General features: G+C 34.4%; 1 protein-coding gene across 1 annotated transcript; it reads left to right on the forward strand.

The window, feature by feature from the left end:
- The first annotated feature begins 3,532 nt into the window (after positions 1 to 3,532).
- Positions 3,533 to 4,699, forward strand: LOC131875150 (uncharacterized). Its single transcript, XM_059219184.1, has one exon. It carries the CDS (start codon positions 3,533 to 3,535, stop codon positions 4,697 to 4,699), a length of 1,167 nt encoding a protein of 388 aa, XP_059075167.1.
- The last annotated feature ends 18,060 nt before the right edge of the window (positions 4,700 to 22,759 follow it).

Consider the following 22,759-nt stretch of genomic DNA (forward strand, 5'->3'; position numbering starts at 1 on the left):
TTATCCCCAAGGGTTTTTTTGTGGTTCTGTTCGAGGAGGAGAAGGATAGAGATCAAGTCCTCAATCAAGAGAATTGGTTTGTGAATGATCATGCAATCTATCTGCAGCCATGGTTTCCGAACTTCGACCCCTTACCATTGGTTGTCTACTCGGCTCCGATTTGGATTCGTCTATACAATCTTCCCATTGAATATTGGAGCGAGAATGTCCTAGAGAAGATTGGTAGGAATCTAGGGAACCTTTTGGAAATAGACTTTGATGACGAGGCTAACCTCTGTAAGATTTCCCATCTGAGGATCGCTGCAGTCAAAAGAGTACCAGCAACTTTGACCCTTATAACAGCCAGCAGAGAATGGAAACAACAGGTGGAAATAGAAAAACAAATCAAGCAATGCCCCAGATGCGGGAGCAAATTCCATGGACAGGAGGCATGCAAGATGTTTGTGAGGAAGGCCAGGAAAGTAGTTAGAAAATAACCCCAGGTTTGGAGGTGTAAGTCAAGCACAAAAACGGTTACAAACCAAGAAGGCAAGATGCCTAAAAAGGAAGGGCAAACTTGACCCCAAGATCAGAACCTTTCAACTTCCCCAATTTCAACACCATGTTTGTTGAAGGCGAATGACGAAGAAGAAAAGGTATTGGTCCTTGGGGACTGCGATGATGGGTCATTTTTGAACAACAGAACATTTGGGGAATCAGAGGTTCACCCGAGTTTTAATCCTTCGTGCAGAGGAGTATCTGATACCGAATTTGAATTTGAAAAAGGCTCAGAGGATGGTTTCCTTCAGGAATATGAATTGGAAAAAATTGATCCAAGGTGCATCAGTCAGTTAGCTAACGCCCTGTTGGGGAAGGCCAAAGGACTCAAAGGTAGAAAGAGTAATAGGCAGAAAAGAGAAGCAAGGGCTGGGGAAAAAGGGGTGATCAGTGTACTGGAATTTATGAAGAAATCCAAGGGAGATAGGTTCTCCCTTAGCAAGGGATAAAAATCATTACTTGGAATGTCAGGGGCTTGACGGCCCCTGACAAGAAATGCTTGGTCAAGAGATTCTTGTCTATTCACAACCCTGATGTCTTACTTCTACAAGAGACCAAGCTTAGTGGAGAAAAGACTGGGCAATTCATCAACTCATGCTCCAATTGGGAAGGGATTTTTCATGATGCAAGACGTTCTTCAGAGGGGTTAGGAATGGTATGGAATCCGGCAAAGGCTGAGGTGACGCCTATTGCTTCCCATGTGAATTGGATGGCATGTGAGATCAAAGGTATTGGCACTGATTTACAATTCCCAATTTTTAATGTTTACGAGCCGACGAAGACTGAAGATAAACTAAAAGTCTGGCAAGAAATTACAATTCAAGTAAGCTCAGATGGAACAATCAGAGCTATCATAGCTGGGGATTTCAATGCTTTGCTGGACGTGGACGAAAAAGAAGGGGGGCTCAAAAAATGCTCAAAAGTTATGGAGGATTTCAGAGAATTCATAGAACAAAATAAGCTTATTGACATCATACCAAAAAATGGCAAATTTACTTGGACAAACAGAAGGCTAAATTTCTCTAAAATATCAGAAAGATTGGATCGGTTTTTTGCTGCAGAATGGTGGTGGTCAGGAGATAGGGAATTGGAAACTTGTATTGTCCCACAATGTGGTTCAGATCATTTACCAATCTCGCTGTCAATTGGCAATGAGAATCACATATATAAAGGATACTTAAAATTCCTTAGCATTTGGTGGACTAACCCTGGCTTCAAAGACAAGTTTAGAGAATGGTGGTTGGAAGGGAACAATATCGTAGGCACTCCAATCTTCAGACTAGTCAAGATATTACACTGTTTAAAACACAAGATCAAGATATGGAATAAATTGTCCTTCAAAAATATCTTCTCAAAAAAATTGAGAATAGAGGAAGAGCTTGAAGCACTTAACCAAATGGTGATGAGGGCTGGGATGACCAATGAAGAATATCTGCTTGAAAAAGAATTGAAACAGGAGTATAATGAAGTACTCAAACGAGAAGAAATCTATTGGAGGGTCAAATCAAGAGAACTGTGGATCACAAAAGGGGATCGCAATACAAAAAAAATTCATGCTTCCGCCAAAGCTAGGAGAACTCACAACAAGATCACTGCTATCAAAGATGAAAAAGGAGAGTGGCAGATGGGTGAGGAGGATATTCAGAGAACAGCCCTTCAGCACTTTCACAGATTGCTAGGATTTGCAGAAGGAGGAGGAGTGGAGTTTGAAGACCTAGTTGATGCAAACACCAGACATAACATCATATCCAGCTTAGATAAGGATCTACTGACAGCACCCTTCACAATGGAGGAAGTCAAGACTGCGACATTTGGGCTGCACCCAAATAAAGCCCCTAGCCCGGATGGGTTGACTGCAGACTTGTTTTAGAACTGCTGGGAATTTATGGGGAAAGACATTTGGCTGGTGGTAGAAGAATTCAGGAAAAAATGCAAGTTTGTGAAAGAACTCAACCATACTATGATAGTGTTAATAACAAAGAAAGAGAATTACGACTCCATGAAGGACTTCAAACCCATTTCGTTATGCAACACATTGTAGAAAATCATTTTGAAATGTATGGCTAACAGGCTCAAGATCATAATGCCCAAACTAATCTCCGAGAACCAAAATGGCTTCACCCCAGGTAGAGAATTAGCGGACAGCATCATACTGGTAGCAGAGGTTCTACACTCCATGCAGAAAGTCAAACTAAAGGTATGGCCATTAAACTAGATGTTGCAAAAGCGTATGATAAGGTAGTTTGGGTTTTCCTAGTGTGTGTCCTTAACAAATTTGGTTTCCCGAAAGACTGGATTGAATGTATCCAATTTTTCTTCTCCTCGGTTAGCTTTTCTTTGTTGGTTTCTTTGAGGCCACCAATGGATTGCGACAAGGGGATCCTCTTTCCCCTTCATTGTTCATTCTGATGGCAAAGGTATTGGGTAATCTCATCCAAAGGAGAAACAGAGAAGGGTTTTGGAAAGGCATTAAGGTGCATGAAAACTTAGACTCCATCACGCATTCGCAATTTGCGGATGACATAATTTTGTTTGGAGAATCATCATTGCAAGAAGCAAGGGATATCAAGAGTGTCTTGGATATATACAGTCAAGCTTAGGGGTAGGAGATGAACAAGGATAAATCCCAGATCTATTTCTTCAATACCAGCAAATCCCTTCAAAACAAGATCGCTAGCCTATTGGGCTTCAAGATAGGGATTCTACCCATCAAATATCTAGGGGTAAGAATTGGTTCTAGTTGCAGACAGAGCCACATTTGGGAGGATGTGTTACACTCATGCCAACGGAAAATAGAGAATTGGAAAAATAGGTGGCTCACGCAGGCAGGAAGGCTAACAATGATTAGAGCAGTACTCTCAGCCATCCCGGTCTACAGTATGTCCTGCTTCAAGATACCACTGGACACTGGGAGGAAGCAGGATGGGCTGCTTAAGAAATTTATTTGGGAAGGTGCCAAAGAACATAAGAAGTCCCTTTAATAAACTCAGATACAATGTGTCTGCTTAAAGATGAGGGTGGTGCCAGACTAAGAAAGATGGAGCTTCAGAACCGTGCGTTGGGGGCAAAATTAACATGGAAAATGTATGAACATCCAAACAAACTGTGGTGCAGAATTTTTAGGAAGAAATACTTGGATATGGATAATCCAAACAGGATCCTTACCATTGCGGATGCAACAGGAGGCTCCTCGACATGGAACTTTTTGTGGGATAGCAGGAGCATAATCACAGATCACTTATCTTGGCATATAGGCAATGGCCAGATGGCCAAGTTTTGGCGAGATTCATGGGAAGGTGAGCAAGTACTTGGTGATCTCTTTGCCAAACAAGATTGGGTTAATGAAGTTGAAAGTAAAATTAGTTTATTCGTTAAAGACTATGTCGATGATAGCTCAGACATAGGAGGGAGGCTGGGATGGAAATCAATTGATATTGGGGATAGTAGGTTGTGCTTGAAGTTGACAGAGTTACTCAAAAATAGATGCATCACACAGTCAGAACAAGAAGACACCATTTTCTGGTGTGCTTCCAAGTCAGGCAAATACAGTGTGAAATTGGCATATGAGATCCAACGTCAAAGAGTGAGGGATAGCAGTTGGCCTTATTACCTCTACTGGAACAACATAGGACTTCCTAAAGCTGGAGCTTTTTTATGGATTGCCCTTCATGGCAAGATTCTGACTAGTGACAGACTTAAGCTCATTGGGATTGTAGGACCAAGTTGGTGCATCATGTGCAAAAGAAACGAAGAATCAGCCAATTATTTACTGCTTAGATGTCCCTTTGCTGAAGGGTGTTGGGAGTGGCTTATGAATAAGCTACAATTTACATCAGTTAGAAATGAGTCACTCAAGGACTTCCTAGTGGCATGGCCCAAAAACACCCAATCGAAGTGGAGTGGATTGTGGCGGATCTCCCCTGCTTTACTATCATGGCATATCTGGAAAGAGAGAAACAGAAGGATCTTCAGGGAAATAGCACTCTCGGTGGAGGAGGTGATCTCCAAAATCAAGGAGGGTATTGAAGAAGTAATCAATGGAAAACCACCCAAAGTGAAACCACTCAGGTACGACAACTGGGATAGGGACATGGAAAGTAATTGGACACTCAAAGATTGGGGTTGGGGGTCATCCCTGCTCCCAATTTTAATAGGAAGTTAATTAGATGGGCTCCTCTGCAAGGTGATTGGGTCAAACTAAACTTTGATGGAGCCTGTAGAGGGAACCCTAGACCAGCAGGAATTGGAGCGGTCATCAGAAATTCCTCGAGGATATTACTAGGTGGGTTATATGGGAGCTTGGGACTAGCCACAAACAATGAAGTAGAGATCAGGGCATTGGCGGCAGGACTGGATTTATGTGTACAAAGAGGGATGGACAAAATATGTTTCGAAGGAGACTCACACATTAAAATCAATGGGGTTTCCAAGTCAAACTTCCTGAATTGGAAACTGGGCAAGTGGGTACCTCATATCAACAAGGCTCTAGAATCCATTATCTCATTTGAATTCAAACACACATATAGAGAAGGGAATAAAGTGGCAGACCTCCTAGCCAACATGGGAATTGAGAAGAATAATGGTACAATTATTTTCGGTAATGAGGATGTTGATCCAGTGGTACTGAACACTATTTTGAGTGAGAGACCAAAATGGCAGCGTATGTGGATTGGATAGACTTGGCTCATGATATCCTTACAGGAGCCGAAGCATAGGTGGCAAGGTAATATGACCAGAATGTTAAGCATCGGCTCTGAGGACTCCTTGTGGATCTCAACTTTTAGAAAGTGGCGGTGAAGGGTATAGAATATCCAATTTCCTGGCAATAATTCAGAAGTTGCAGGCTAAAGATCAGAAGGTGGAGTTCACATGCTCGATTGGGCAATAAGATATGGAAGGTTCCATTGGTTCTAAATGGAGGGAAACGAGGGAACCAGCCACAAGTTTTGTGGAAATGTCATTGTTTGTGGGTCTGAGCTGCGTTAATTGTGGGCATAGTTTGGAGCGTCAATGTCTCAATCTGTTTATCCTAGAGGAAGATATCTGCAGGGCAATCATCTCCTTGGTGGATTGTTCTTTGAATTTGGAGCGACATTGGTGTGATGGGCTAGTATATGGAGCAGTAATTACTCCCATTGTAGACATCCTAGAGTCGCGGGTGGAAGGTGTCAGCCTGATGCAGGGTTTTGTCAACCCAACCAACATACATGTTGTAGCGGACGCCATCTTCGAGCTTAGGGAAGGAACCAAGGAGAGTATCTTAAGGCTGTATTTTGAGCCTGCCGAGAGTTCTTCTTCTACTTTAGATTCAGAGAACTAGTCGGCGAATTTAGAAGAAGAAGGTACCGAAGAGTCAGTAAATGAGAGCGAGGTGGGAGAGGATGTTGATGAGGCAAAAGAAGAGGATGTGACAGACATGACAGAATCAGAGCTCGAAGAGGGTGATGTGGATCCTGCAGAGGAGGCTCATGGAGATGACCAAAGAAGGTTAGCTTGGTTCGCAAGAGAGGCATGGCACAAGTTCAAAACAGGAGTGATGAACGGGAACCTTGGTAGCTTCAGGATGCTACTAGAATCGGAGGAGTGGTGGCTTTCTGAGGGATCTACCGATAATCTCCTCAGCATTGGGGAGGCAGTATTGGCCATCCTTCGCTTTATCAGACAAAGCTAAATTTAGAAGTCGTGTTTGTTGGTCGGATAGACTAGGTTGGCATGTAGATTCAATCTCTTTTTAGGCATAGAATGTATTTTTCCTAAGCTCCGGTTTCCCTTGGTGAAGGGTTTTTGTTGGTGTAATACTTTTGTACTCAGTTTCTATAGTAATATAGGGCGCTATCCCCACAGCTGATAGCACTTGCCATTAAAGTAAGTGTGTGTGTGTGTGTGTGTGTGTGTGTGTGTGTGTGTGTGTGTGTGTGTGTGTGTGTGTAAATGCATTTATATTTTGTAATAACCAGAATAGTAAAGAATAGTATTTTCATATACACATTATATATATATATATATATATTAAATGCAGCATATATATATATATATATATATATATATATGCATTTTTCCATTAACTTAGAGCAGGTTATATTTTAATAAAATAGAATGGATTCTTTTTTTTTTAATATCATGAAGTTCTCTTTTTTTTTCTTGAAATAAGAATGCATGGATTAATATTTCCACTAACTGTGTATTTCCAGATTTATAAGTTAACAAAATGTTTTATTTTACAGCTGCAAATAAACCTTTCTAATTTCTTATTTGTTCATTAAAACAACAAGATGCATATATTGAAAAAGATTAAAACTAACTCTTAAGAAGTATAAATATATATATTTATTTTTTAAAACTATAGACAAAAATAAACATTTCTTTTCTATTAACAACTATACAACTAACATACACATTACAGAAAAGATAAGATTAAATAAATGATATAACTTAAATGTTTATCTACTTTTTTCATTTTAACATGCATTTCCTTTCAATAGCTAATAAAACAGAAAACAAGATTGTCATTCCTATTTTATTTCAAGTAATAAATAACTATAAAGAAATAAATCAAATGCTTCTTTTTTTTTTATTTCTTTGCAATGAATATACTCAAGTAAATATTCATTATTTTTTTGTTTCCTTTACACGATAATAAGAAGGTTACAAACTCAAGCATCTTCATTTCTACAAATTGAGGACTTGTCAAAATACATTTTTCTTTACTTTGAATCTCAAATGCATTAAATAGGAACTTGCAAGCTTGAATTTACTCCATCCTTTATTCCCAAAGCAAACCTGCAAATAAATTTTGTAGGTTGTGACCATAGAGGCTCACCTCCCAACCTAGGCTTACATGAAGCCACCCCCGAGCTAGGAGAACCAAAGCTAAACAGGTTACAAACATTTCAAACACAAAACAAGAAGAGACTCAACAACACTAAATCTCCCAACCCAAGGATACACAAAGTCACCAAGTGACTATTTCTTTTGTGAGGTGAAGGTGGACCAAGTTCCTAGAGGAGGTCTGCAATAAGGAGAGCACAATGCCTTTACAAGATTACCAAAGTAGAACCACCAAAAGTCATCTACTTGTCCCAAAATAAACTTATGTGCCCCATGGAATACAAGCTCATATCTCCCCTTATGACCCCCTTTGCATAAACATAAAAAGACAATGCAGCAAGGGTCCCATAACCTTGTGTATCTCTCTCTTCCAAGAAGAGAGTCTCTACACTCTTAGGCTATCAAGCAGCCCTTCACCCCCAAGGATACTCTACCCTCCCAAGGGTGAGTATGGCCTTGAAAATACCCAAATACATAACCAACTTCCCAATCTACATAAACAAGAAGCAAAAAGCATATACATTGTTTCCTTCACAATGACAATAAAAGCAATTTATAAGAATGAAATTCTACCAACCTTAATCTTGCAAATGGAATGAGGAGAGGTTGAAGGAGAGTTGCACAATACACTATTCTTTTTCCTCCCAAAACTTATAAAATGCAACTCAAAAAACCAAAAACTTCAACAAGAATTTTGTCTCCAAAAATGGAGAGTGGGTGATCAAAATCCTAAGTTTGAATCTCTTCCCTAAGTAGAGTCTTCTCACACTTTCCAACCTTTTGAAAAGGGTGTGAGATTTCATAGGTTGGTCTTCCCAACCTCTTATAGGCTCTATAAACAAGGCAACTAAAAAAGGTAAAAGAAAATAGGGAAGAGCAACTATCACTCAATTGGAAGGTTGTCTAACCTAGGAGAAATCCTCAAAAGTTGAATTTTGGCCATCTTGGAAAACTCAACTTTTGAGGTGACTTGATAGTCACATGTGAGTAGACACATGGTTAAAATTGACCTTTACCCATAGGCATAACATATGGACCTTTAAAAATATCCATAACCTAACCTTAGGAGTTAGTTTGACCCTTTAGAAACTCACATAAAGTTTACCTACGGGTCAAACTTAAGTTGACCTTTCTAATGGCTCTCTTTCCAAGACTTTCTTGGGACCATACTAAGATATTTTGAAAAATGCATTGGTTATACAAATTCCCTCCAAGGGACATGTCAATGTCAACTCACTTCACAACACAAGTGTCAAGTGACACCATAAAAATACACAATACTTAAATACATATGGCAATGTCCCTTTTTGAAATTATCAAATTTAACAAATTCAATTTAAACACACATTCAAGAATTCACATTTACAAATAAAACACATTAAACACGAGATGTTGTCTCTCCAAATAGACAACCAAACGCACATAGGTTTAGCTTGATTCTCCGAATAGTTTCCATGGTCACATGGATTAGTTTTCCTACACAACTTACTTTACACATTAGTAATCTCAAATAATCACATGCAGTATTAGTATATGAAAAGGATATAATTCAGACACTTTGCATACAATTTAAATTATAACAATCAAATACCAATTATCCAATAAACTCAACCTAAAATAATTTACTCAATGGCATCATCATAATCATCATGAAATTCAATCATTTGTAAGGCATGCATTCATAATTTCTAACAACATAAATCAAGTATTGCAAATCAGAAATAAATGACTTACACTGTCTCAATGTTATCCAATCACTGGATCATATAGAATCTATATCCATAATGCATCAAAATAAAGTATCAATAATGGGTCCAACATGAAAATAGTTGCAATGCTATGACGGCTCGGGGTAGGGCCTCACAAGATCTATGGAATTCAAGATTAAAAATTTGATCCACAACTTAAAAATAGAACTCAATGTTTAAAATTCATACACAATGTTAAAAAGTTAAATTCATCTAAGAAATAACATTAAAATTGACCCTCGTAGAGACTATTAGGTTCAAGATCTATATATTAGATCCTTGTAGAGACAATTGAGTTGTAGGAGACATGTGCAATAAAAAATGAGTTAATTACAATTAAATGTTCATACACAGAAAAAAATGAAATTGCACTATGTATGTATACATACTAATAAAAGAAATTAATTAAACTTTCAACAATTGGTGCTTACCATTTTATGGGAATTGTTGATTTAATTAAATTCATGAACTCGTTAACACCACCTACAACAAAAACTAGGATCTACCTACAGCAAAACATAGTTAGATATTAAAATAGGATACATCTTAAGGAGATGGCTTAAGGGGACCTAGAATTAGGACACATGGCTTAAGGGGATATATCTAATTAGAATAGATATCAAAGTAAAAAATGACAATAAATGAATTTGAACATACCTCTATTTACTTAAATTCCATTGTATCATCTAAAGCTTAATGGGATGGACCTATATATCAAACAATAATGTCACAAAATATCAAATTATATATTAAATTTATGAACTTGATATTAAAACTATATTAAAAAATGTCACAAACTTTGAACATTTGATGCTTATCATATTATGGGAATTCATTAATTTGTCACGAACTTTGAAATGCACAGCTAGATGTCTAGTACTCATTAACACCACCTACAACAAAAACTAAGATAAACCTACAACAAAAAAATCAGTTAGATATATAAAAACAAGAACTAAGGGGGTGGACCTAATTAGGACATGGCTTAAGGGGATGGACCTAATTTGTCTATGTCAGAAGATAGAGAATACCGAAAGCATCAGTATTATTCATTTCTCAAATCCTCATTCTTCTATCTCTTTGACATTTTGCCTCCTCTCTTTGTGCTTGAATTTCCTTCGCAATCACGTCCCTCCTTTGTTTCTTCTTTTGATGTTGTTTAGATCCCATGATTAACAAATTATGGCTTTAAAGGTATGCAATGATTGACTCCTTCCAAAAATGGATATAAAACTACAAAAAAAGAGCATCCACAAGACAAGAATCATAAAATAATGCAAAAAACATTGTACAATAGGACATGTGATATTAGTGAAAATGATTGCTATAAATACAACACTATTTTTTTTAAAAGGGTAAAAAAACAAATGGGAACCCATTTATAAATCAGAATCCCAATTGCTTTTTCTAATCGAGATCCCGATTACTTTTTCTGGTCGGGATCTCGATCATAATTTTTCAATTTAATATTTTTTTTAAAACGAACGAGATCTTGAATCCTAAACGAGATCTTGATTACTAATCGAGATCTCGTTCGTAAAAAAATTAAATTTTGGCCTAGTTTGGACTTTGAATTTTGCTTTAGGAAATTGTTTGGAGATCCAACCATTAGACTTGGACTTGGTTTGACCTGCAACTTGAAGGCCATATCAATGTCCATACAAAATAATGACTTTGGACATATATTTGAACACCATTTTTTAAAGAAAAAATGAAACAATGAAAACACATTACAGAAGAGATTGTCTGGATTCCAAATATGTAATTTATTTTAAAATTGAATTAATTTTTTATTTTTAAAATAATTTCTAATGAAAGAGGTCCATAAACTTGAAATAAGAGGGTTTCTTATTTTTTTAATAACATTTTTGTTTTTAAGTTTTTTGAAAAACAAATTATATGGTATTAAGCTATAGACAATTCTATACATTTTAAAAATTAAAATTAAAAAATGTTAAGTTTATGTCAAGTTATGTCTGTTGTACATGAGGGTTTTTCAAAATAGCAATTATGCCCAATAAAAAAAATTTAAAAATATTCCGAAAAAAATTACAAAAAAATATCCTCATCAAAGGCGAGTGACTTACAAATCTTGTTGTACACGGGCATGGTATGGCCGCAAAAAAGTGACTTTTAAACTATAGGTTTTAGAAATGCCTATTGCAAATTTGTTTCTATCATTTGGGTATTAAAATAAACTAAATGTTTGATAACTAGACTTCGAGCACTACATTTTCTATTAGTGACTTTTTTCAAGATTCATTCTTTAAGTGCTTCAAATTTTTAGGTCACTTGGAATAAATTTTGAAAAACAGGGAAAACACTTCTACTTTTTGGCCAAAACGTGGACTCAACTTCTTGCACACTCCTTGATGATATAATTTATGAAGTTAAGTAAGTTGATCCCAAATCCTAGAGACGTCCCTTTAACATCCCCAAACACACGGTTTGGACCATAATCGTTGCACCCCTAACCTTTGACAACCACGATGATAACATATGCCTAGTGTATCCTAACCTTATCAACTTGAACCAACAAGATCCACCAAGTTTAGACGTATTTGAAAATGATGAAGCTATCATCGATTTTTAAGGAATTTGAGATGGTATACCATTTGGGGATCATTAAGTAGGCTGTTGGGTCTCAAATCAACAGATTGGATAGGTTCTAAGGAAATACCAACTCCTATGATCAAACCCTCCAATTGACTTGGCTAACTTATTAAGTGAACCTATTTGGTTACTACTCTCTCACTTTAGGCTCTACAGGACCTAGGCGGGTATACCTACTCACTAGTTGTTCCTTCAACTAATGCTTTTTATAGCAGATTTAGTGTCTTAATATGATATCTCCTAGTCTCAGAATGGCATAAGTTTCTTAAACGGACTGATTTCATATGTGTGTATTGATCTATGTATCTTACAAAAATATATATGTTACACTTTGGCTAAATTACCTACTATACCTACTCTACTTATCCTAATTCTTAAAAGTAAAGGGTGATTGGTATGGTTAAAGGGTTTGTTTACAAATGATTAGTGCCTTTGCTCTTATTTGGGCTACAGAGTCTTATATTTCTTTAGGACTTATTGTGTGAACTTATGAGATAGTTTTTAAACCCACCCCCTCTCGGCAAGTCTGTCAGTGATTGTTTCTTATGAGCTCTACTTCAATGTCTATATTGTAAACTGCTTGAATGACTTTAACCCTAACTTTAAGAGACCGTCCAAGGAAAAAATACAGGGAACAATTACAATTCATAAGTAAATCTTTTTTGATCGAAATCTACAATATGAAACACAGAATTTCGCTGGAAGAACACAAATAACCTTATCTCCTTTAGATAATATCACAAGCAACTGTCTTCTGAAAATATGTTAACTCTCAACACATATAAGAAAGAAAATGCAACTGGTTATTTTTGATAAAAAGTTTAAAAATACAAAATTGCTTCCACCTCTTGTATCTCCCTTCTTTCCCCTCTTTACATTTTACATCACACATATATATGTGGTTGAATGGTTTTTACACCGAGAGGCATTCCTACAGTCGCAGCAAGGGGAGTGAAAGCATCCATGTATACACTAAAGAAAACGGAAACCTATTAGTGGCCATGCATTGTAATCACTCCAAGTATGTGTGGACTGTTAAAGAAAATGGCAGATGTAATTGATGAAGACGAAAACACCACCTGAAGCTGCGTGGAAGAAAAAAGATGGAAGACGGTCGCTCTACCTGCCATATCAAATTATTATGCCTGGAATTTCTAAAGGTTAAGATGTCTTTAATATGGGTTGTTTTGGTGGTGTTCTTCCTGCACTTGTGCGCAGGGCAGGATTTGATCTGAGTGTCGGTTTGGGAGAGAAATATGTCTAATTTGACATCAGCGTCCGGAGAGGCAAGCATCTCGTCTGATACTAGAGGAGATGTAAATAATATGGCGGTGCAGCCAGTAGCAACGCTACTACTATTTCCGCCCAGAAAAGAAAGCGGAGCCTTCCTGGCACTCCAGGCAAGCATTATACATATGCATATGCATATATATATACGAATATCATTTATATCTTTACTCAACTTGGATGCGTTTTTCGATGCAAAGGCTCTAAATATTTTTATTCTTTTTTCTTCCTCCTCTTCTTCTGTACCTGTCTATTATAAGTTTGTGACATCCACTGCAACGGACTGCAAATAGTCCCCGTATGTTTTGTTTTTGCCGGCCTTCATCTCATTTAAGCTTTAAATTCTCTTCTATTGTTTGCCCTCTGGTTTAATGAAAGATTAGGGTTTCGTCCTTTGGTACAAAGTAGGAGTTTTGGATTTGAATTGTGGAATAAATATTGATGTATTATGCTTTTTGTTTGATTTTGCAGACCCTGATGCGGAAGTAATAGCGCTGTCTCCAAGGACTCTGATGACCACGAACAGATTCATCTGTGAAATCTGCAACAAGGGTTTCCAGAGAGATCAGAACTTGCAGCTGCATAGGCGAGGGCATAACTGGCCGTGGAAATTGAAGCAAAGGAGCAGCAAGGAAATCAGGAAGAGAGTTTACATATGCCCAGAGGAGAGCTGCGTCCATCACGATCCGGCGAGGGTTCTGGGAGACCTCACAGGCGTGAAGAAGCACTTCTACTGCAATTTCTCATCGTGTAAATATTGATCTGCTTTCTTGTTGTGTAGATTGTTTGAAGAGGTAATATGTATATGTATTGTATTTATATTATTGAAGAGCTAATATGTATGCATGTATCGTATTTATATTACCATGTACAATAATTCATCTTTTTTTACTGGAGAACATCATTAAATCTCTCATATTATTGAATTCATTTAATTTAATATATTATATTAGATAATAACAATTAAAGATTAAATATTGTTGGGGAGAGGGAAAAAATTGAGTTCTATTTGGAATTGAGAGTGGGGTTTTTCCTTTTTAAATTTGATATACTTTGTACTATAATTGCATATTAAGTGTACCATATAATTATATTCTAAGTTGCTATGAATTACTCTTAAATGGTAGCTCAAATTTGTGTTCTAGAATTCTTGCAATAGGGTGGAAACATGATCTACAATGGGCACAACCTTGACGAATTTGTGCTGCTATAAAAATGATTTATTTCTCTTCTTAATGAAAGATTTTGAATGAAAGTATAGAGGATCAATTTTATGGTAGTTCTAATTTTTAAATAAATTACAAAGCTTTTGTTCTTCAATATCAGAAATGTTACTTTCAAACTATTGTTTCTTTGATAATCAATAGAAAAGATCTTAATTGATAATCAATTTGGATATTAATTGATAAGCTAGAATACAACATTTTCCATAAAATTTAAAATAAGTTTTATTCTTGAAGTTTCTATAATTTAACCACTTAAAATAAATTAAGATTGTGACAAATATCTTTCTATATTTTCAAATATCAATATAGTAACATTTTTTTTTCCCAAAAATCTACATATAAAGAATGCCCAAATAATATAATAATAAGGAAAAAACCTCAATATAATAGATAGAATGTCTCAAGACAAGTTTGTAGCTATCTTCTTTCAAAGAGTTGTTTCCTTAAAAGACATAAACAATGGTTTTAAATTGCTATTTTCATCTATGAACATGCTTTACAACCAAGTTTCTATATCTATTATCCCTATTATCATGGATATGGGTGAAAAATAATGAATTATTTTTAGATGATTATATGAAAAATATCAAATAATGATTATATGAAACTTTCTTCTTTCAAAGAGTTGTTTCCTTAAACGAACATAAACAATAGTTTTAAATTGCTATTTTCATCTATGAACCATGCTTTACAACCAAGTTTCTATATCTACTATCTCTATTATCATGGATATGGGTGAAAAATAATGAATTATTTTTAGATAATTATATGAAAAAAATCAAATAATGAATAAATAATAAGTAAATAATGTAGATAAATTAAATAGCTCTTAACTCAATAGAAAATAACAAAAAAACATTAAAAAGTTTGAAAAAGATGGGATGAAGAAAAATCTAAAAAATAGAATGCTTATCCTTAACAAAATTCTAGACCATGTATTTAGCCAACAATACAAGCAATAAAACAAAATCATTAATACAAATGATTTTAATTTTTTTTATCAAAATTAAAAAAGGTGAAAGTGGCACATAAAAGATAATAAAATTAATATAAATTTATTAAAGACATCCATTTGAAGGATGCTCTTATATATTATATAGAAGTGTTTTAGATATCTATACTAATCCAGAATTTTTTAATATGTATAATATAGTTATTTTATTTAACTAAATTTATTAAATTTAAAATTAATATAATTTTCTTAAACATTATTTTATTTTATTTTATAGAATATATAATAATTTATTTATATACTAAAGTATTATATTCTTTTACTTAAGAAAATACATAATTTTTGAGAAGTAAATGAAAATAGGTTCAATTTTACAAATAGAAAATATTTTATAACATGTAAAAAAAAAATCTAAAAGTCTTAACTCTAACAATACACCAAATTGAACCCTATCCCTAAACCAAATTGAACCCTAACCCTAATTTAATTGAATAATAAACCAAATTCTAACCCTAATTAGACTCAAATCCTAAGCCTAACTATAATTAAACCCTTATCACAATCAAATTGTACTACAATTGAACCCTAACTATAATTAACTATAACCCATTAAACTCTAACTAAGATTTTTCTCTAATTGAACCCCAACCCTAAGCTAATATTAATTCTTAACCCTAATTGTGCTTAAACCATAATGTTAATTAAACCAGAACTCAAATAATATTTGAAATGTAACCATAACCCTGAGACTCATCCTACAATAGTAGTTCCTTAATTAAAGTCTAGCCCAAACCCTAACCCTAATTAGCCTTCAATCCTAATTTATCCCTAAGCCTAATGTATTTGAATCATAACCCTAATTCTAACCCTAAACAAATTTTAGTATTATATTAAACCTAACTATAATAAAAAATATTACCATAATTAAACCCTAACCTTGATAATATCTGTAATAGAGACCTAATTCAACCCCAATCTAATCAGCATTAACCCTTAATCATAACCAAATCATAACTATACCAGAACCTAATCATAATCAAACCCTAACCCTAATCATAATGAAAACTTTATCCTAACCATAATCAAACTCGAATCTAACTGTAATAAAAACCTATAATTAAACCCTACCTCCAATCTTAACCCTAACCCTAATTTTAGGTTAACATTAACCCTAAACCTAATCTTACCCTAATTGAAACCTAATCATAACCTAACACTAAACTTAACTATAACCCCATATAATTTTAAAACACTTACAACTTCAACCCTCATCTAACAACAACTGAACCATAACCCTAAACTAAATTATAACCCTAATTGGACTCTAATCCTAATCGAATTCTAGCCCAAACCCTAACCCTAATTAAAATTTAATCCTAATTTAACCCTACTCCTAATGTAATTGAATCATTGCCCTAATTGAACTTTAATCCTAATTTAACTCAAACCATAATGTAATTGAATCATAACCCTAATTGAACTCTTATGTTAAGCCTTACCATAATTAAACCCTAACCTTGACAATATCTATAAACTAGACCTAATTTAACCCCAATCTAACCATCATCAAATCCTAACCATAAGCAAACCATAATTGTACTGAACCCTAACCCAAATCATAATTAAACCCTAATCTTAACTATAATCAAACCCTAACCCTGATCATAACCAAAACCTAACTATAACCATAATCAAACCCTAATCATGTAGTCAAACTCAAATCTAACCATAATTAAAACCTAGAATTAAACCCTACCTCCAATCTTAACCCTATTCCTAATTTTAGCTTAACATTAACCCTAAACCTAATCTTACCATAATTAAAACCAAAACATAACATATCCCTAAACTTCACTATAACCATAGAGAATTAAACAATATTCCTTAGCCCTAACCCTAACAATAATCCTTAGCCCTAACCCGAAATCATATTCCTTACCCTAATCATAATGCTAACCTAACCATAATCATAAACCCTAACCCTAACAATAATCCCACCCTAAACTTAACCCTAACCCAAATTGAACCTTAATCCTAATCTATTCCTAACCTTAATCTAGCCCAAACCCTAATCCTAAATGAACTTGAATACTAATTTAACCCTAACTTTAATGTAATTGAACCATAACCCTAATTCTAACCCTAACTTTGATATAAACCCTAAAGTAATTGTAACCTTGACACTATACCCTTAACATAAACTTAAGGTTAACACTAAACCCTAACCCTAACCATAATCCTAAACCAAAAGCAAACCCTAACCCTAATCATATCCCTAACCATGATATAAGCCTTAACCCTGACCATAATGGTAACATTAACTCTAATCCAAAACATAACCATAAACCATATCCTAATCCTAACCATACCCCCAATTATAATTCCAACCCTCACCCTAACTGTAATTATGCTTACCTTAACCCTACCTTTGATGTAAACACTAAGTTACATAATTGTAACCCTGACACTAAACCTCGACCCTAACCATAAATCTAACCCTATATTAAATCGTAACCAAAACCCAAACCCTAAACATGATATAAACCCTAACCCAAACCATGATGTAAACCTTATCCCCGACCATAACACTAATATTAACCCTAATCCTAACCATAACCATAATACTTGTCGTTAAATAAAGTTTAATATATCTTAGAGTTAAGTATTTGCTTTGATCTTGCAACAAATATATATTATTAAAAATAGTCTAAATAGATATATTAAATATCATATATCACCATGTAATATATAATATTATAATATAATTTATTTTAATAAAAAGATTTATTAAATAACTGATTCTAATTGAACTTGAACCCTTACCCAAAGAATTATCCTACAATAATAACTCTAATCGTTAACTAAAACCAATTATAACTTATTTTATCGATAATATTATAACTCCCTTTAATCTAGACCCTAACCCTAACAACCCTAATCCTAACCCAAACCATAACTCTTATAGCTATCATCGCATACTATCTTCCATTGCAATCTTAACCCTAACTCTAACCCTAATCCTAATTATAATTCTAACCCTAACCCTAAGCTTTACCCTAACCATGATCCTATAACAGAATAAAAACTTGATGCTAACCCTAACCATGATATACACCCTAACTATTACCATATTCCTAACCCTAATCATAACCCTAACCATAATATAAATTTTAACCCTGACCATAATACAAACCTTAACCCTAATCCAAAGCATAACCATAAAACAAATCGTAATCCTAACCATACCCCCAGTAATAATTGTAAGCCTGACACTAAACTATAACCTTAACATATAAATTTAACCCTAATATTAAACTGCAACCATAACCCTAACCCTAACCATAATCCTAAACCTTAAAGCTAACCATAATCCTAAACCAAAACCAAACCCTAACGTTGATGCTGACCCTAACCATTATCATAACCCTAACCCTAATCATAAATCTAACTTGAACCATGATGTAAACCTTAACCCTAACCATAACACTAACCTTAACCCTAATGCTAACCATAACCATAATACTCGCGATTAAATAAAACTTTATATTATTATTAAATAAAGTTTTATATTATCTTAGATTTTAGTATTTGCTTTGATCTTGCAACACAAATATATTATATAAAATAGTCTAAATAGATAATTAAAATTTCATATATCTCTACATAATAATATAATAATATTATAATATAATTTATTTTAGTACAAGCAAATAGAAAATAATAATAATAATTGCAATAATAATATTACATATTAATGCAACAAACATTAATAGTATAATATTATATAGTTCTATTTTGAATTTTTTTATTGTTTCCCATGTTGCCGCGACTGCTACTAGCTTACATATATTTGATTTTAATCAAATATATATATAATACGCCGAGATATATCCTTTTTGAGGTGCCTATTTGAGTTCGGGGTACATGATAAAAATAGGTGCCTCGAAAAGGATATATCTCGGCGTATTATATATATATGATTAAAATCAAATATATGTAAGCTAGTCATACCCCTTTGGGTGAAAAGACACCCCCCTTTTAAATAAAAATAATTCCAAATCCCGAAATTGCCTTAGTTTATGTAATTAATTGTCACTTTACAAGTTGTTTAGGCATATTAGAGGTGTTTTAAGGCTATTTTATGGGTATATAATGGATAAATGGTCTTTAAATGATGTAAATACCCCCTTTGGTACTTCACAATCCATCTTTTATGCCCATTATTGTGTTTATGTTATGGTTTCATATTGTGCAACAAATATAAAACATATTACTTGTACCTATTCAATATATATAGATTTTTTCTTGTTCCTTGTCTTGGAATCTGGAATTCTAAAAATTGCAAAATTTAGGGTTCCAACAGTGGCTCTATCTGGGGATGTATGCCCCTTGCGGGCATAGCAAGAATTCAGATCTCTCGTAGAGCAGACCATGTGCCTTATTCATTGACCTGTTTTGGTGGCCTCAAGCCCCAAAAACTGAACACTAATTCTTTCCTCTATCAAACATCTGATTCTCATCATGAAGTAGTATAAAAACTTTGAAATTAGTGATATCACCTGATTGGCAATTCATGTCATAAGATGCATCAACCATCCTTATTTTATAAGGATTCTTTATTTCACCTGGATTACCATTATCCCCTATTCCATAGGAAATGCTATTTATACTTTTACAAAAGTTTGCTTCTTGTGGCATTCACATATTCTTCATCTCTATTTTATTGGAATGCTGCATATTATCTAACTGGTACTTCTTTTCACCTTTTATTTTATCTCTATGTGATGTATCTTCCTTTTGTATCTCTCTTATTTTTGTGGTCCTTTTATCACGTGACTTAGTCATATTATTACCCGTGTTGTCTTCACACATGTTTGTATTGTCCATACTATCTGAAATTTTTTCTTCTTCATCATATAAAGGATTTGAGAATACATGAAAATCATTTTCACACATACCATGGCAGTAGGGAATATGATTTTCCTCTATCACTTCATCACATAAGGGGTTTGAAAATATTTGAAATCCATTTTCAAATTCGCATACCTCTTCTTTATCAATTGTATCATCAAGGTACTCGAGTATGGATTCACTTTCTTCATGACTGGTACAATATTCTTCATCAATGTTAGCAACAATTTCTTCAGGTTCTGACTTGTACTCACAAACATCATCAATTGCTTCTTCATCAAATGAGACTTCCAAAGGGATAACTGATTCTTCTATATATTCATCTTCATTTGCATCTCTTATGTTGATGTTACTCGTCTCACGCAAATCATGTAGTTTTTTATTCAATTCTTCAAGAATTGAACATGTTGATTCCAAACTGTCAGACCCACATTCTCTCACGATCAACTCCTCTAGTATAGCTGAATTAAGTTGTATATTATCAAGCATTTGGAAATAAGTCACCATTATTCTGCCAATCAGTTTTTCTATAGATTCACCTTCCTTTCTTCTTATGTTGTAGATTGCTTTACCACAATCATAATCCGATTGAATCTGATTTTGGTATGGAGAACCAATTGAAGGGATAGAGACTGAAGTGTTGTCCTCAAATACACCGTAGAATTCTTCCATGAACCACCACTCAAGTTCTTCCCATGATGAGATACTTTGTGGGGGTAAAAAGTTGAATGACTGCTCTACAACATCCTCCAATGTTAGCACAAACCATTTCATGATCGTTTCTTCTGAGTAGATTCTGAAGGTCTCAATAAACCAATAAAATGATTTTAGATGCCCAATTGGTGACTACCTTTCATCTCCATGGAACCTTAGCATACAAATCGTCAAATCACAAGGAAATGCGTATGGATACTCAGGGATGTTACTGAAATACAATGGCTTAAAACTTCTTGGAATATTCTTGCCTCTTTGTGGTTGCAGTTGCCAATGTGCATATTTTTCTAAAGATGCTTCTCCATAAAAAATATGGATATTGAAACATACTGAATGTTATTGATATTTTTCATTTAATTTTCCTTTTTACAGAGTCGTCACCTCTTTCATAGAGGACATAAGTTATTTCTTTCTTCTGAGTTCTCTCCCACAGCAGAGTCTTAATAATTCTTCCCCAGCAGAGTCGCCAATCTGTTGGGTCTCAAATCAACAGATTGGATAGGTTCTAAGGAAATGTCAACTCCTATGATCAAACCCTCCAATTGAATTGGCCAACTTATAGAGTGAACCTATTTGGTTACTAACTCTCTCACTTTAGGCTCTACAGGACCTAGGCGGGTATACCTACTCACTAGTTGTTCCTTCAACTAATGCTTTTTATAGCAAATTTAGTGTCTTAATATGATATCTCCTAGTCTCAGAATGGTATAAGTTTTTTAAACAGACTGATTTCAGATGTGTGTATTGATCTATGTATCTTACAAAAGTATATATGTTACACTTTGGCTAAATTACCTACTATACCTACTCTACTAATCCTAATTCTTAAAAGTAAAGGGTGATTGGTATGGTTAAAGGGTTTGTTTACAAATGATCAGTGCCTTTGCTCTTATTTGGGCTACAGAGTCTTATATTTCTTCAGGACTTATTGTGTAAACTTATGAGACAGTTTTTAAACCCACCCCCTCTCGGCAAGTCTATCAGTGATTGTTTCTTATGAGCTCTACTTCAATGTCTATATTGTAAACTCCTTGAATGATTTTAACCCTAACTTTAAGGGACCATCCAAGGACGAAATATAGGGAACAATTACAATTCACAAGTAAACCTTTTTTTATCCAAATCTACAATATGAAACATGAAATTTCACTGGAAGAACACAAATAACCTTATCTCCTTTAGATAATATCACAAGCAACTGCCTTCTGAAAATATGTTAACTCTCAACACATATGAGAAAGAAAATGCAACTGGTTATTTTTGATAAAAAGTTTAAAAGTACAAAATTGCCTCCACTTCTTGTATCTCCCTTCTTCCCTCTTTACATTTTATATCACACATATATATGTGGTTGAATGGTTTTCATACCCCTTTGGGTGAAAAGACACCCCACTTTTAAATAAAAATAATTCCAAATCCCGAAATCACCTTAGTTTATGTAATTAATTGTCACTTTACAAGTTGTTTAGGCATATTAGAAGTGTTTTAAGGCTATTTTATGGGTATATAATGGATAAATGGTCTTTAAATGATGTAAATACCCACTTTGGTGCTTCACAATCCATTTTTTATGCCCATTATTGTGTTTATGTTACGGTTTCATATTGTGCAACAAATATAAAACATATTACTTGTACCTATTCAATATATATTTAGAATTTTTCTTGTTCCTTGTCTTGGAATCTGGAATTCTAAAAATTGCAAAATTTAGGGTTCCAATATGATATCAAATATAATTTATGAAGTTAAGTAAGTTGATCCCAAATCCTAGAGACGTCCCTTTAACATCCCCAAACACACTATTTGTACCATAATCGTTGCACCCCTAACCTTTGACAACCATGATGATAACATATGCCTAGTGTATCCTAACCTTATCAACTTGGACCAACAAGATCCACCAAGTTTAGACGTATTTGAAAATGATGAAGCTATCATCAATT

This window comes from Cryptomeria japonica, chromosome 4 (assembly GCF_030272615.1).
Source record: "Cryptomeria japonica chromosome 4, Sugi_1.0, whole genome shotgun sequence".
Classification (NCBI taxonomy): Eukaryota; Viridiplantae; Streptophyta; class Pinopsida; order Cupressales; family Cupressaceae; genus Cryptomeria; species Cryptomeria japonica.